The sequence below is a fragment of the Budorcas taxicolor genome, chromosome 5, assembly GCF_023091745.1.
Source record: "Budorcas taxicolor isolate Tak-1 chromosome 5, Takin1.1, whole genome shotgun sequence".
Lineage (NCBI taxonomy): Eukaryota > Metazoa > Chordata > Mammalia > Artiodactyla > Bovidae > Budorcas > Budorcas taxicolor.
Window position 1 is genome coordinate 42,059,436 of NC_068914.1, and position 15,719 is coordinate 42,075,154.

At 40.8% G+C, this 15,719-nt stretch overlaps 1 protein-coding gene across 1 annotated transcript in view; it reads left to right on the plus strand.

Annotated features, from left to right (window-relative positions):
* Positions 1-15,719, plus strand: part of FMN2 (formin 2) — a 359,973-nt gene that overhangs the window by 103,416 nt on the left and 240,838 nt on the right. The window contains exons 3-4 of the mRNA XM_052639523.1: positions 3,878-4,025; positions 13,520-13,575. Coding sequence (XP_052495483.1) covers positions 3,878-4,025; positions 13,520-13,575 — 204 coding nt within the window. The remainder of the gene's footprint in view (positions 1-3,877; positions 4,026-13,519; positions 13,576-15,719) is intronic.

Sequence of the window (15,719 nt, forward strand, 5' to 3'; positions counted from 1 at the left end):
TTGTAAGGGAAACCGTGACCCTGCTTAGCTTGACCACCCGTCCCAGTGGATGGGCCTGTGGCACCTGAGTGGGTTGGCTGTCCTTTCCAAAGTGCAGATGACTCCCAGAAAGTGAGGCAAGTGACATCTACAGCCAAGGGTTCTGAAGATGCTCAATTACTTAAAAGTCCGAAAGTTCTGAATCAAACTGAGTATCTTTAATCAACATGTGCAAACTACATACTGTTCTGGCTGAGGCCAAAGGTCAGCGTTACTACACTGCTACTGGAGGGAGTGGCGCTCTGGCCAGTCCATCCCAGTGTTGTAAGTAACCCCTCATCTGTGCAAAGTTCTCAGATGCACAAAGACAGGCCCTGGTACTGAAGCTAAAGGCCTCATGTTCTCAAGAATCTTCACAGCTTCTTGGATGCATTTTCTTGTTAGGAATGAAGGAAAATTCTCCCATTTTTTGAGCCATTCTTTTATGTCAGTTCTACAAAGTTGCATGTAACTTCTGGAGCCTATTATACAGAGCGAAGTAAGTCAGAAAGAAAAACACCAATACAATACATTAACGCATATATATGGAATTTAGAAAGATGGTAATGATGACCCTATATGCGAGATGGCAAAAGAGACACAGATGTAAAGAACAGACTTTTGGACTCTGTGGGAGAAGGCGAGGGTGGGATGATTTGAGAGAATAGTATTGAAACATGTATGTTATCATATGTGAAATAGATCACCAGTCCAGGTTCGATGCATGAGACAGGGTGCTTAGGGCTGGTGTACTGTGATGACCCTGAGGGATGGGATGGGGAGGGAGGTGGGAGGGGTTTCAGGATGGGGAACACATGTACACCCATGGCTGATTCATGTCAGTGTATGGCAAAACCACTAGAATATTGTAATTAGCCTCCAATTAAAATTTTAAAAAATTTGTATGTAAAAAAATTTTTTTTTAAAAGATAGTGAAAGTTGCTCAGTTGTGTCCGACTCTTTAAGACCCCATGATCTATACAGTCCATGGAATTTTCCAGGCCAGAATACTGGAGTGGGTAGCCATTCTCTTCTCCAGGGGATCTTCCCAATCCAGGGATCAAACCCAGGTCTCCAACATTGCAGGCGAATTCTTCACTGTCTGAGCCACCAGAGAAGCCCTTTAAAAAATAAAGTTTTGTAAATGTTTAATGTTCTGCTAATTTGATTTTGAATTGCAAATGTCAAGTATTGTTTAGGGAGCTTTATTATACTTTGTTTAAAAGGCAAAATTGTACATTTTTAGAATTTTTTATGAGTAAATTTAATGTGCCAAAAATAAAAATTAAAAAAAGAAATCAAAGCAAGTAGCTGTTGTGGTAGTTATGTTTGAGTTACACCATGTGGTTTACACAGCTGTTTTCATGTAGCATTTACCCTGCTCACTCCAGTCCTGCAGAAAGACAAGAACAGGCATTGTTTCTGAGTTACTGATGAGGACATGAAGATATTATAAAGTTAGGAGATGTGTCTGGGGTGCAGTTCTGGTTCTATCCTAGGAATTTTGTCTGCCCCGTGTTTGTTTTTTTTTTTTTTTTAACATGGTACAGTTGTGAATAGGTTTAGATATAATGGATTGCTTGACACCTTTGTTTTCCATTTAATGCACACAAAGTACCCCTCTGGTACTTTTGTTAATAAGGAGATGAAAAAAATGAGATCACAGCTCCAGCTGCTCTCATGTTGATAAACCATCTCTCTTGCTTTTTCTTCTTACCTGACAAATGTGTTAATTCAGTAGACATTAAGTGGCTTTTATGGAGTGCTTGGGAATTTTATAGGACTTGTGTACACACTTTCTGTGCTGAAGTAGTTCAGGCGGTTAAGGGAAGGCAAAGTGTACTCAGAAACGTGTTCAGCCACTGATCTGGATTGCATGCTGTTAACTGTCAACAAGAGGTGGGGCTAACATGCTGTGATTTGGGCGTCTGGGGGAGACCCCAGTGGGACTTAATCTTTGGTTAGATGCTGTGCATGGGGAAGGCTAGGTTGGGACATTCCAGTGAAGTGAAGCTTGATTTGGGACATGTGGGGAGGTGAATTTGGGAGGATGAATAGGAGGGTTATAGAAAAGCTTAAAGGACAAGTGGAAGAGTTGACATTTGATTCTTGAAGAACTACAACAGAACTTGGTGCTTGCTTCTTCCCTGCTTGTGGAGCCATACGATGAAGGAGAGGTTTTATCACCTTACAGGTCTGTATGTGTTCCAGTCCTGGGGTGGGGCTGAAAGACTGCAGGACTGGCCAGGCTGTTTGTGGTTTACTTAGGCTTTTATGGAGCGCTTTTAGCAAACTTATATTTGCTGTATGATGAAATCCTGAGTGAAACCACTTGTTCCCATGGCTGCTGGCTCTGACTCTTCTCTGTGGAGCAAGTGAAGTCTGAGACTGAGTGCGTTTATTATTAGGATGATGAAGCTCTCTACGTCAGAGTCCCCCTTTTAGGAAACACACAGCTCGCTCCCCTGCCAGGTACTTGGCTGCTCTTTACACGAGAGGTTCACATTTTGTGGATGTGAAGGGGACATTGATATTGCTCCTTGCCCACATCTCACCTTGTTCTTGCCAGAATGAGGATATTCTCTGATGTCTAATCCCTGGACAGGGATTTGCTGGTCCACGTCCATTGAATTCCTTTACTTTTACCAACAAGAGCTCATTTCTAATATCATGTTAATTAAACCACTCATTTTTCCAATAAAAAGTTATTTCTGATATTCAGTAGAGCTGGTGTCGATCAAGATGTAGGTATGTGAAAGATGTGACTGGCTGAAGGGTCTACAGTGGGACCCTTCCTGATTCAGACCTGCCCCTAAAGGTGAAGCTTAAACTAACTGATATATACATTGTATTTTACTGTTGACACTGAAGAATATTTTATGAAATTCTTCAATTAATTTGTGAAGCAAATTTTTGGAAATAGCGATGCCTCTCCACTGGTTAACTCAAGTTCAGTCTCAGCATAGTTTTATATCATGTTTTTTGTTTTTGTTTCTACCACTCAAGTACTCTCTCTGCTTCATTTGCTGTGTTGATCAAAAGGTTTAGGGAAATATATCTGTGAGTAAGGAGGATGTCATGAAGAGAACCCAGGGCTTGTGTACATTGGTGCCTGCATCCTGAAGCACCTGTTACCCTGAAATCTTAGCGGGCAGTTTCCAAGGGTGTCTACAGCCTCAGAGTGGCCTCCTTTCTGTGTTCCCACTTGGCTTCCTGGCATGAGGTGTAGCTATGAGCCTGCTTCTCATTCTGTTCAGATTCTGTTGGTCTCCAGCTGGGAAGAGCTTTCTTTGCCAGATCCCTGTCCAGTTCTTTTTTTCTTGGCAAGTTCACTTACTTTTTTATAGTTCCTCTCCCAAACTGTTCCCGACCTGGGTTGAGGATAATTAGTTTCCTTGGCTTTCTGTTATTGAAGGCAAGGAAGCTGTTTATTGTCCTTGAGTGCCCAGCACTGCCTGTTCTCTGATTTTGCCAAGTGTTTACACAGATTTCAAAGGGACATCATATTCCAGTGCATTGAAGATGCTTAGTCAGGGGACTCTGTGATCAGGTGGGTTTTCTGACCTTGTAATTCCCTGCAGACCCACATGGCCTTTTGCCTCCAAAGAAAGAGACTTTAATTTTACCATAGAAGTTGAAACACGTATGGTTATGAAAACAAAATGTGTGAAAGAAAGTTTATGTGATGAATCTATGTTGAATAGTATAAAAAGCTGTTTCATGTTTTATGTGTGTTTGCATTTATATATATGCCTACCACACATATATTTATGATAGAAATGATGTTGCAAATATCAATCAAGAAGACTCCATTTTTCATGATTGAATTAAAATAGCTTAATTTTTTATTTTAATATAGCAAGATCAACTTTACACCTGGGCTGCAGTTAGTCAACCCACACACTCACTGGATTATATCGAAGGGCAGTTTCCCAGGAGAGTCCCAGCTGCTTGGCCACCATCTAAACCTCCTGATGAAGAACAAAGGCCTAAGGATGCTGACACAGGTAGGCCCATGGGAAGAGTGTATGTTCTGAAAGTAACATCAAATCTCTGTGAAGCAACTGCTGAGCAGTGAGTCTGGGTTTTCCTTCCAAGTATTTCCTTAGATTATAATCTTCATATAAATCAGGCTAAATCACTGGGAAGCTTGTTAAATTGAAAATTCTTACACTTTATCTTCATAGTTATGGGGACTGGGGAACTAGAGCTATCCAGTTAGTACTGTGTATACAGAATCTGAGAACCACTGCTTTGGGGTCCAGCTGAGGCCTCCATCTGGAAGGAAGCCACCCACCGTATGGGCTGAAAGCTCAGAAGGGAACTTTCTGTCTGTTGGCTTCAGAGGTGGCAGCCACCTCACCTCCTTCCCTGGCTCTTCTCATACTATTCTCTTTGAACTTTTGTTAGTTTTTTCTTTGCCTTCAGAGATAATTGATAGAGGCATGATGAAGCTATACATTCTACTAAATCTAAATTTTAAGTAATTTTAAAAATCATACCTTGTTCAGATGTAACATTTGATTGTTTTTTTTCTTTTTGTCCCTTGTGTTGTCCTAAAGTGTTTTGTGTTATTCTTGAAGTACTTTGAAGGTAGAATGACATTGATATCATCTTTTTATGGAGCCCAAAACTAGAAAAGCACTTCATTGTATTGAATTAAGAATCATATTTGTATAACAATGTTTTTATGGAATTTGATTGTCTTACTCCTTGCTTCCTTTTTCATTTTAGCTTAATAAAATCGCAGCGTCCTCTTGGCGGACTGATCAGGAATATTGACATCCGATCCATCAGGGAAGAGTACATAGAAGGGTATTATTACAATTCAGAAATCTCTCCCTCATCAAATTCTCCTAAATGGTATCATAGCATAGTGTTAGAGTTAAGAATTTGATATTTTATTCCCATTGGCTTATTGAGAGAAAGATGTTGGGTGGAAGCCTAGCTGGGACCTCTGTGAAGAGTGTGACCAGGGAGCTTGGGCTCTGCTGTGTATCAGCTTGTAACCTTGGGCAAGTTTCCTAATGTCCTTGGTTTTTGCACCTGTAAGATGGTAGTAAGGATAGCACCTACTGCATAGGGATACTTTGAGAATTATCTAAGTGTGAAAGTATAGATTGGCATCCAGAATGCAGTCACTATATTCCTCATGAGTCCCTTTAAAGCCAACAATGGCCCACACCATCAGTGACTTTATTTCAGACTACTATCCAAAGATCTGCAGAGGGGGCCTCCTGCTCACAGCCTCTGTTTTTCTCCTCATCCCGAAGTGATACATTTACTTCTTTCTTTTCACTGAGGCACTGAGTGGGGGCCCACACCCAACCTTGTGTACCCCCTTTTAAAGGCTCATGCTTTTGAAACTCTGCTTAGTGTTTACTTGATGGACTATATTCTCTGAAATGAACCACAAACAAGAGGTGTGACGTAAGAAACATGTTCTTTGTAGGACTTTGACTTTCTTGTGGTACAGAGAACAGTTGATCAAGGGTCAGGGTAGATCTTCAGAGATGAGAGGGTGCGTAAGTAACACCTGAGAAAAACGAGCATGTAAAACAATTTAGTTTTAAAGGGAAAATTATAAAACTTAAAGTATTTATCCTATTGAATACACTTTTATTTGTTTATGTTAAAAGTTACTTCAGTTCAGTTGCTCAGTCGTGTCCAACTCTTAGCGACCCCATGGACTGCAGCATGCCAGACTTCCCTGTCCATCACCAGCTCCCAGAGCTTGCTCAAACTCATGTCCATTGAGTCGGTGATGCCATCCAACCATCTCATCCTCTGTCATCCCTTTCTCCTCCTTCCCTCAATCCTTCCCAGCATCAGGGTCTTTTCCAGTGAGTCAGTTCTTTGCATCAGGTGGCCAAAGTATTGGAGTTTCAGCTTCAGCATCAGTCCTTCCAATGAACATTCAGGACTGATTTCCTTTAGGATGGACTGGTTGGATCTCCTTGCAGTCCAAGGGACTCTCAAGAGTGCTCACCAACACCACAGTTCAAAAGCATCAGTTCTTCAGCACTCAGCTTGCTTTCTAGTCCAACGCTCATATCCGTATATGACTACTGGAAAAACCATAACTCTGACTAGACAGACCTTTGTCAGCCAAGTAATGTCTCTGATTTTTAATATGCTCTCTAGGTTGGTCATATTTTCTTCTAGGAGAAAGTGTCTTTTAATTTCATGGCTGCAGTCCCCATCTGCAGTGATTTTGGAGCCCAAGATAATAAAGTGTGTCACTGTTTCCAGATGGCGTCATCTGCATATCTGAGATTACTGGTATTTTTCCCAGAAATCTTGATTCCAACTTGTGCTTCATCCAGCCCAATATTACACATGATGTACTCTATATATAAGTTAAGTAAGCAGAGTGATAATATACAGCCTTGACATACTCCTTTCCCAATTTGGAACCAGTCTGTTGTTCCATGTCTAGTTCTAACTGTTGCTACTTGACCTGCATACAGATTTCTCAGGAGGCAGGTAAGGTGGTCTGGCATTTCCATTTCTTTAAGAATTTTCCACAGTTTGTTATGATCCACACAGTCAAAGGCTTTGGAGTAGTCAATAAAGCAGAAGTAGATGTTTTTCTGGAAATTACAGTTTAGGAAATAGCTAGGTGTAGATACAGTAGAATCAATCAATTTCACTGAGAGGTATTTTAACAGTTGTTCATATCTTGTGTTTTACACCAGCGATTTGGGTGATATTTTCATTTTTTTCATCCCTAGGGTGAACTTCTCAACTTTAACTGAAACATTTATATTATCCTCTAAAATTTTAGGGCAATTTAAAAAAGTTATGAAGCATTTTATGTTACTGATTTTTTTTTTTTTTTTTTTTTGTAAACTGGAGGAATGCTAGACAGAAAGTTAGTGATAATATGAATTTTAGTTTGGTAAGAGATGATAGTTGGGATTGAGGCCAAGAAGTTTTCAAACTAATTTTTTCTTTGTTATTCGATATAACTTGTAAAATGCCAGAGTGGCAATTTTTAATATAACAACTTGTCTCCTTTTAAAATGTGTATTCTTAAAGAGGATGATGGAGATAAGTAGCAAATAGTATAATGTAGTAACTTATTTTTATCCAGCTGATCTGTTAATAAACCCAAGAGCCCAATAACTGTTTTGTCCAAAATGGCCTAATGGCCCTTCCTAAACTTTTCCTACTGTGATTCAGCAGGGCATTCTCGTTCTGGGACCACTCACCCTCCCTGTCATAAGCAGGCAAGTGAGGATGTCAGTAACAGTGAAAACCATGCATAGACCCTATGTTTTTTGAAAGATAGATATTAATTGCAAATATTGATAATGTGATTATTAATAGTGACAAACTATTTCCAGTGCACTTGACTGTGATCTGTGTAGTGACTTTACAGCTAAAATTGCTGTTGGCAGCATGTGGTCCCTTTCAGCTTTGTTTTAAAATAAAAGAACTCACCGATTATTTTTCTTTCTGAAGAAGAAAGACTTGTGATTCCATCTTAGGAAATTGACAACTTGGTTTTTCTTTGACTTTTTTTTGCCTTTTGGCTTTTCTTTGTGTGTGTGTGTGGATGCCTTGATATAAATTTATTTATTTTAATTGAAGGTTAATTACTTTACACTGGTTGCTAATCCCCATGTGTGCATGCTAAGTCACTTCAGTCGTGTCTGACTCTTTGTGAACTTACGGACCGTATCCCCCAGTCTCCTTGATTTTCCAGGCAGAAATACTGGAGTGAGTTTCCATCGCCCTCTTTCCAACCCAAGGATCAAACTGGGGTCCCCTTGTCTCCTGCTACCTGGGAAGCCCCACTAATCCGCATGGCAGGCTCATTCAGATTCGTGGTGCTGCCTTTTCTGCCTTTCTCAGGGACTGCACTTCTGTTTTTCCACAATCCATTTTGTGAAACTGGCTTTCTCCACCTTCACTTACTGGTGAAGAAATGGACCCTCCTCTATGGAAATCTAGGTGCAGAGGCTGCAGTGAGCCCTCAGGGGTTGTGGGTTCTTGGGGATCTTCGGTTCGTACAGCGTCTTTGTGTTGCCTCCACAGAGGGGCCTGAGGTGCTGAGGCTGAGCACCTGAAGTCCGTAGAGTGAAGTCTCCTAGAAGGACAGGCTGGAAAGGAAGTTAGAGAGCAATGTGCTTGCTCCAGGTGTTTGTAGCAGAAACGTTAATAAGAGATTCTTTTCAGTTATCTTTTCTCCTTATCTTCTCTCTCTTCATTTCCCTTTACTTTGATGCAACTCACCCCCACCACAGTGGTTTTTCTGGAGCCTCCTGGCACTTTATTCATATCTCTATCATGTGAATTATATAGGTTTAGATATGATCTGTATCTACTATCTGTCTTCTGTGTAGACTCCTAACATTTCAAGACCTTTGGATACAGTATATACTTAAATATTGAGTGAATAAATGAAGATCTTTTGTTGAAAAAGATATAAATATTAATAAGATATCTACTCAGCACATGAATGCAAGTATTATATTTGATGGAATTCTGTGTTGCTGAAAGAGCCCGAGGACCATTTTAAGGGCTCATCACCAAGCTTCAAAGGTTACTTGATAGATTTACACAAAGAGAGACTTGATTTTAGTTTTGAATTCGTGGAGAACAGGGTCAGGGTGTGAAGAGTGACTTGATCATTCTTGGTGCATCTTTAGAAAATCAAGGCCGTTATCTTCCATTTATATATATATATTTATTTGGCTCTTCCTGGTCTTAGTTGCAGCATATAGGATCTTCATTGCCACATGTGGGATCTTTAGTTCCCCAACCAGGGATCAAACTTGGGCCCCCTGCAGTAGGAACATGGAGTCTTAGCCACTGGACCACCAGGAAAGTCCCTTTCTTTCTTTGTTTCAATAAATTCTTTTAAAAAATTAATTTTATATATTTATTTCTGGCTGGGCTGGGTCTTTGTTGCTATGTGCAGACTCTCTAGTTGGGGCCCTGGGGCTTCTCCCTGCAGTGGCTTCTCTTGTTGTGGAGCATGGGCTCTAGGCACTCCGGCTTCAGTCGTTGCAGCTTGTGGACTTGTCCCTTGGAATGTGGAATCTTCCTGAACCAGGGATCGAACTCCTGTCCCCAGCATTAGCAAGTGGATTCTTAACCACTGAAACACCAGGGAAGTCCAGGTCCATTATCTTTCCTTAAAAATGTGAAGGGTCAAGAGATTGAACAGAGGACTGATTTTAGAAAAGCAATTTTGGCACAGAAAATCCTGGAGGAAAATATGGAAGGATAGCTGGTAGAAACATGACAAACTTTTTGTATAGGAATCCTAAAACCTGTGTTTACTTGCTGGCTAAAAGAATGGTAATCCACCTTGGCTCCAAAAAGATATCAGAGCAGCTTATGAATGTGTGAGGTGTACAAAAAGATGATAGAAGAAAATAGATTAGATTGAAAGGAATTGAGTATAGCACTGAGGTGAACCAGCATGCTGAAATGACTTTCAGAAGGACTTGCAGTTTTTAAAGATGGTTGACATTTATCCCGCAAGTTTAAGGTAGAAAGGGAAGTGGGAACACAGCTGGATAATGCCCTGTGTCTGTGAGAGGAAAAGCAATAATCTCAGAAGGACAACTCTTCTGTCCTTTAGTATCCAAAAGAAGTATTTCTACGGCTTCTAAATAAAGGAGCTTCTGTGGGATGAAATTTAGTGTGAAGTGCATTCTCAACTCATTTCCAGGTTTTTCCTGATGCTTTAATCCATGTTCACTTGAGGAAAAGCATAGATTCTGTAAGGGGCCCGGGGGAGTTTGATGATGTTTATCTCTCAACCTGCCACCTGACTCAGGAATAAAATGCTCTCAAGCAGATCAACCATGTCTCCTGGAGATGATTCTTCATGTTCAGTTTTATTTTGTTTGTTTGTTTTTTTTAATCAGCTCTCATTTTCCCCTCATATATGCAGGCTGATGCCTCTCTGTGGACATCCTTTGTTGGCAACGAGGGTCAGATCCAGACTATTAAATAATCAAATAAGCAGAATACATGGTTGACCCCTTTTAGGGAAATTACATTTTTAACCCCATCTTCATTTGTGTAAGGACATGGGATACCAGAGTAGAGACATCTACCGTTGGTTAGGCTGCTAATCATAAGTCATGGTATTTAAATGAAATTTAATGAATTTTCTTTCAATTAAATTAATTGATTTTGAGTCAAATTGATCACTAAAGAAGCTGTAATTTAGTAATTTTATATAAGCACGTTTTTCATTAAAATGTAATAGCTTTGAGAGACTGCTTATTCATTTTCAAAGGTGTATTTTCTGTATTTTGAAGGGTATCTGATTTATGCTCCATTCCTAGCAGAGTGGCATACCCTACCCTTTTCCTTCCTGTCCTCTTGACAAATGTAAACCTCATCCCGGTGTGTTTTGTTTTGTAAGTCACTGGCTTATTTGTGATGATAAAGAGATCATTTTTGAAGCATATTTGGAATTGCAGAGTGCCCAGAAATTTTGTGAAGTTTTTGTTTCTTTTTTTTTTTTTAGTGGAGCATTTAAATTTTTGTCAGGAATGTTCTTTCTCCCACTCTACTTCAGACAGTAATGTTTTCTTAAAACCAGTCTAGTTTCTTAGACTTCTAGTTGGATGGCTTCACTGACTCAAAGGATGTGAGTTTGAGTAAGCTCCGGGAGTTGGGGATGGACAGGGAAGCCTGGCATGCTGCAGTCCATGGGGTGGCAAAGAGTCAGACATGACTGAGTGGCTGAACTGAACTAAACTGAATTTCTTAATCCTTAGGAAGGGTGGGTGGAGGAGTTGGCAGTTTGAGATGTGCTCTTGAGAGCTCTCCCTGGGTCACTCTGAAAACACCTGTCCTGATGATGAAGAGGGACTGTCTGCGGGTGCAGGGCTGACAGAAGGCAGTTCTGAAAAGCTCCCCGGTTCTGGGAGGAGGGGTGGGAGGCCAGTGCCCTGGTAGTTCACACGAGGGGTCCACACTCTGAGGATACTGGAACCCGGTGGGTTTCTCCCCGACCTGCCCACAGGGTCCTGACCGGCCTGGTGCTCAGAGGCCTGTCACTGGGCACAGCCCAGCCTGTGTTGTCCCTCAGTGGGCAGCCCTTTGTGAGTTTTCATGCTTCTTTTTGCTCTTTTGCTTCCCCTTCCTTCTTTTTCCTTCTTATTCTCTCCTGTTTTCTCTCTCCTTGACATTTGTTTTTCTTCTCTTGATTATTCTCATTTGTTTCCCCCTTACTTTGTAGTTATTCTGTACATTTCTTTCACCTTAAAATCTTGACCCTCTAGAACTCCTGTGCTCCAGCTTATGATCTTGAAGAGAATATTTTGACGTGTAAATTTCTCCCAGGCGTCATAACACACTGATTCAAGGAGGTGGTGAAAGAGGTGAGGGGGAGAGAATGAACTCAGTTCAGATCAAAGTTCAAATGTAGGTGTTCAAAACAGTGGAATATTGATAACACTCTCTAGTTCTTTGTTTTGGTGAGGTGGTGACATTCTTTTTACCGTCAGAATCCAGAGGTTTGCTTTTTGGAGCAGGTCATGTGGCATAGGACTATTTTTTTTAAAAAAAACTGGGAAACACTGTATGTGTCTTTAAGGGAAAGGGCTGTTTGTGACCCCCCTGGAGACCCTGTGGGCTCTGCCTGCATCGCCTGCATAGACAGACAAGGAAGAGAAAACGTCCTCGTTTCTACAAAACCCCAGGGTCTTGTCTCAAGTCTCTTGTGTTTTGGAGGATTTGAAGGTGACTAAAACCCGCAGAAAACCAGTGTTCTAGATCCTGGATTTGCGTTAACACTAACTGTCCTTGCTGTGATGTTAAAGATCTTTCTTCAAAAATGGCCAGCTCTTGTGTTGAGTTCAAAATAGAGCTCTGTCAGTATGAGACAAATCTTTTGATGAACTTAGTGAAGTATTGTATTTGGGCAAACACTTGTGTGTTAAAGCTGCTTGTTCGTATCGTTGCCACAGTGATACCTGTTGGTGAGTGATCACGCCATGCTGTTCTCAGTGATTCTGTTCTGACAGACGTACCCTGAGCTTAGGGGCAGCCCTCACAACGGCATGGCGATCTGTGCCCTGCCCAGCGCCTGCTCTCCTGGGGCTCCCGCTTTGCTTCCATCGTTTCGTCATTCCTTGGTCTCACCCTTCACCCCTCCCACAACACTCAACAAATATTTTACACATCTACTGTGTGTCAGGCACTGTTCTAGGTGCTGGGGAGTCAGTAAGGAAAAGAATATACAAAGTGTCTGTCTTCATAGAGTTTGATTTAGTCAAGTAAGTTAGAGAAATAAGTCGGCAAACAAGTGAATTCTATAGCATTTTGTTTAAGGATCCACTTTGTGGAGAGAGCAACAGGGAATGGGGTGCTCCATGGAGCAAGGAGAGGGAGGGTGTGTGTGCAGAGATCCCCACGCACCCAGATCCCCTGGAGGGGGCAGGACTGTGTGCACAGGGCAGCAGGAAGGCTGGTGTGGCCAGTGTGTGCTTGGCAGGTGGGGACAGCACAGAGGTCGGGGCGGCGGGAGAGGAGAAGGTCGAAAGAGGCTCGTGGGGCCCAGGTGGAGACCATGCTTTAATCCAAGTGAAATGAACTTTCAATGAAGGTTAACAATATGTTGTATGATTTAAACCATGAATGCCTTTTACTTTTTCTGTGCATTGTCACACACGTGAACTAAAATGCTGTTAAATAAGTAAAGTCTGAGGTATCCCCCAGAGTGACTTCTGTGTGTTGTCAGGCATCTGGTCTGTTTGCCAGTCTAGGATGGGGAGCAGTGGGACAGTGGGGAGACAGACTCATCTTTGTCTCCCTACCAGCTGTGTCTGGGCCTCAGTTCCTCACTGCGATGCAAGGATGAACAGAAGTCGTTCTCAGACTCCAATCCACGATTGCTGGTAGTTCCTGGAGGCTCTCTTATGTCTTTATTTTTGTGAGCTTCACAGAAAGCATCCCTTAGCTTAAAAAACAGAAGGATATGTAGCCTTGGCTATCCCTTAGGTTTTCCAGCATGAAGAAGCTGCAGTCCCATAGATTCTGTCTCAGATGACCATCAGTCAGTGCCTCTTAGCGAGGGCACATTATCTCTTGTTAAAAGGGCAAGGTCAGCTGTCAACAGTCAGATAAGGTGCCCAAGACCCTGTCCTTCCAGGCTAGGGAGTTGGCTTCCATCACTGTACAGACTTAAGAGAATAATATGAGCAGTGACTGTCTTAGCAGATACTTCCTGGCACAAAACAGAAACTAGCTATCGAGATAAGTAATCATGACTGATGTGTAAAGAAGGGCATAGTGCTAATCTAATTTTAAAAATACCTAATGACATGAGTGTGTCATCTTGTGTGTTATATGTACTGAAAAGTGGTCATGTCCTCATAGCATGTAAGTATAGCTGGAAAGTAGCCTGGGTGTTTGGGTGCTTATTGTGGTTGAAGGTATATTGTAGTTAGTTTCATTTTCTGATCAAAGAAATGGGAAAATCTGCTCTTTAACATATTGCCTGTCTTCTTCCTTTTCAACCCAGACTCTCAATCTGCTGTTTTAGAAACTCCGAAAAAATGTTCAGATGCTGCTCAGCAGGTAAGAAGACTTAATTAGGCTGTGGGATCCTTTTCTCTCATGTTTGTCTGCCTTATCTTCCATTTGCCCAGCCATCCAGGCCACCCGTGTTTCACAGCCTGCAGGGGACTCCAGGCAGGTGGGTGGGTGTTTTCTTCCATTCAGACTTGGCCAAGGAAATCAGCCTTGAAGTGGCTCTGGGCACAAGCTCCTCAGAACCTGTATCATTCCACATCCGGCCAGAGAGCTGGGCTACAACTGCTGGCTCCACTAGGAAACAGTGGCCATTCAGGTGTCATGTGGAAATGTGCCTGGTTGAACTAATAGTCATATGGATATGATTTTTTTTTTAATGTCCAGAGCTTTTTGAAAATCAAATTATATTCTTAAGTTGATTCGGTGAATGAAACATTAGTTATTGTCTGTTTAATTTCCATGGAAACTTTCTTCTTCTGTTATTGAAGAAGTCAAATCTAATGTCTTCTTTTTCTTGCACCAAAATGCACTTCCTACAAAAATAAGAAACGTTTGTATGGAAGAGTAATTGGGGTTAGAAGTTGTTCTTTTGGATATAAAATCATTTTAAAAATTCGTTTATATATTTTCCAACTATAATTTGAAAATAACTTAGTATTAGAAATTATGAGCATGAAGCATATTCTCTGGAGGGGAGTCTAAGTAGAAAATTAGATGGCTCTTGCCCAGGTTCCAGGCCCAGGTCAATTTCTGGTTAGTGATGGCATACTATCTGGGATATGGTGTTCTTCTCTGTAAAAATCAAAGAATCTGATGATTTTTGAGAACTTTTCCAAATATAAATTGACTCCTCTTTTCAAAAAAAGCAGCCCTGCAGCATACATGGAAGTTTGCTCCTCCTGGAGGAGAAATGGAGATATAAATTGGTTGAGAATTTCATTTTATAAATCCTCTGGTGCTTTTCAGAAATATAGCTAGACAGGTCACTATGATAAGAGTAAATATACTCTTAAGAATAATGTCATAAAGCAGGTTTTCCCAGCTTCTTTTTTTTTTTTTTTTAAGAACAGAGACCTCTGTCAGGCTGGGGTACTTGGAGAGGTCTGGTGGACTCAGCTGGAAGTTCATTACCTTGTAGTTGTTCAGTCACTAAGTCGTGTCCAACTCTTTGTGACCCCATGGACTGCAGCATGCCAGGCTTCCCTGTCCTTCTCTATCTCCTGGAGTTTGCTCAGATTCATGTCCATTGAGTCAGTGATGCTATCTAAGTTTAGTGATTAGCCAAGAGTGAATACAGTGAAGAGAAGTAAAAAGAAATAATCAGAAAAATTTGTGCCCTCAAAATATCTCATTGTTCTTGCAGCAGTTTTTTGTCATGACTAAGTTGTAATTTGAGACAATATGTTAGATTTCTCTAGTTCTTATCTAGTTCAAGGTGCATAGTATTGAATTCTCTGTTACATTGATAATCCCAAAGAAAACCTGAACAAAAAGTATTCTACACTATCAACACATGCAACATTGCTCTGTGTATTAAGATTTCATATAGAATAATATAAGGTAGATATTCATGTGTGTGTATAAAATTATAGTGATTTTCCATTTTTCTTGAGCTTTGAACCAATAGTATGTGGAAAACCTGATGAACTGGGTAATTCTAAAACACCTGATGTTATAGCCTGGAAGCAAAACAGACTAATTTGAATTTCATACCTTCTCATTTCCTTGTTACCAATGAAGTATCTAGAAACTGGAAAATGCAATTAATTAATTGGGAGGCAGTTGAAGCCAAGCACTCAGTAATGACATCATTTACTCTTGGAGTCACTGGCTCTTTGCCATTAGTTTACTTGAGGACGGGTTCTTTTTTGAGATGATATGTGTCTGTTTCATAAAACCTGAAATAACACCCCTGAGAGGGATATGGGAAACTAGAAACCTGTGTATTGTGCACCTGTTATTTTACTGTATTATCTTAGGCAATTCTTATAATAACCCTTTAAAGGCATTTTCATTAATTCATATTTAACTGATAGGGAAATGACATTTATAGAAATTAACTTGCTTTAGGTCAAAAATTGATAAAGGGTAAGAGTCATGATTTGAACAAGAGGTTTGACTTTGTACCTCATGTTCTCTCCAGTAGGATAAAATCTAGACTTTTACACATGTAATTTTCCTATGGCTAT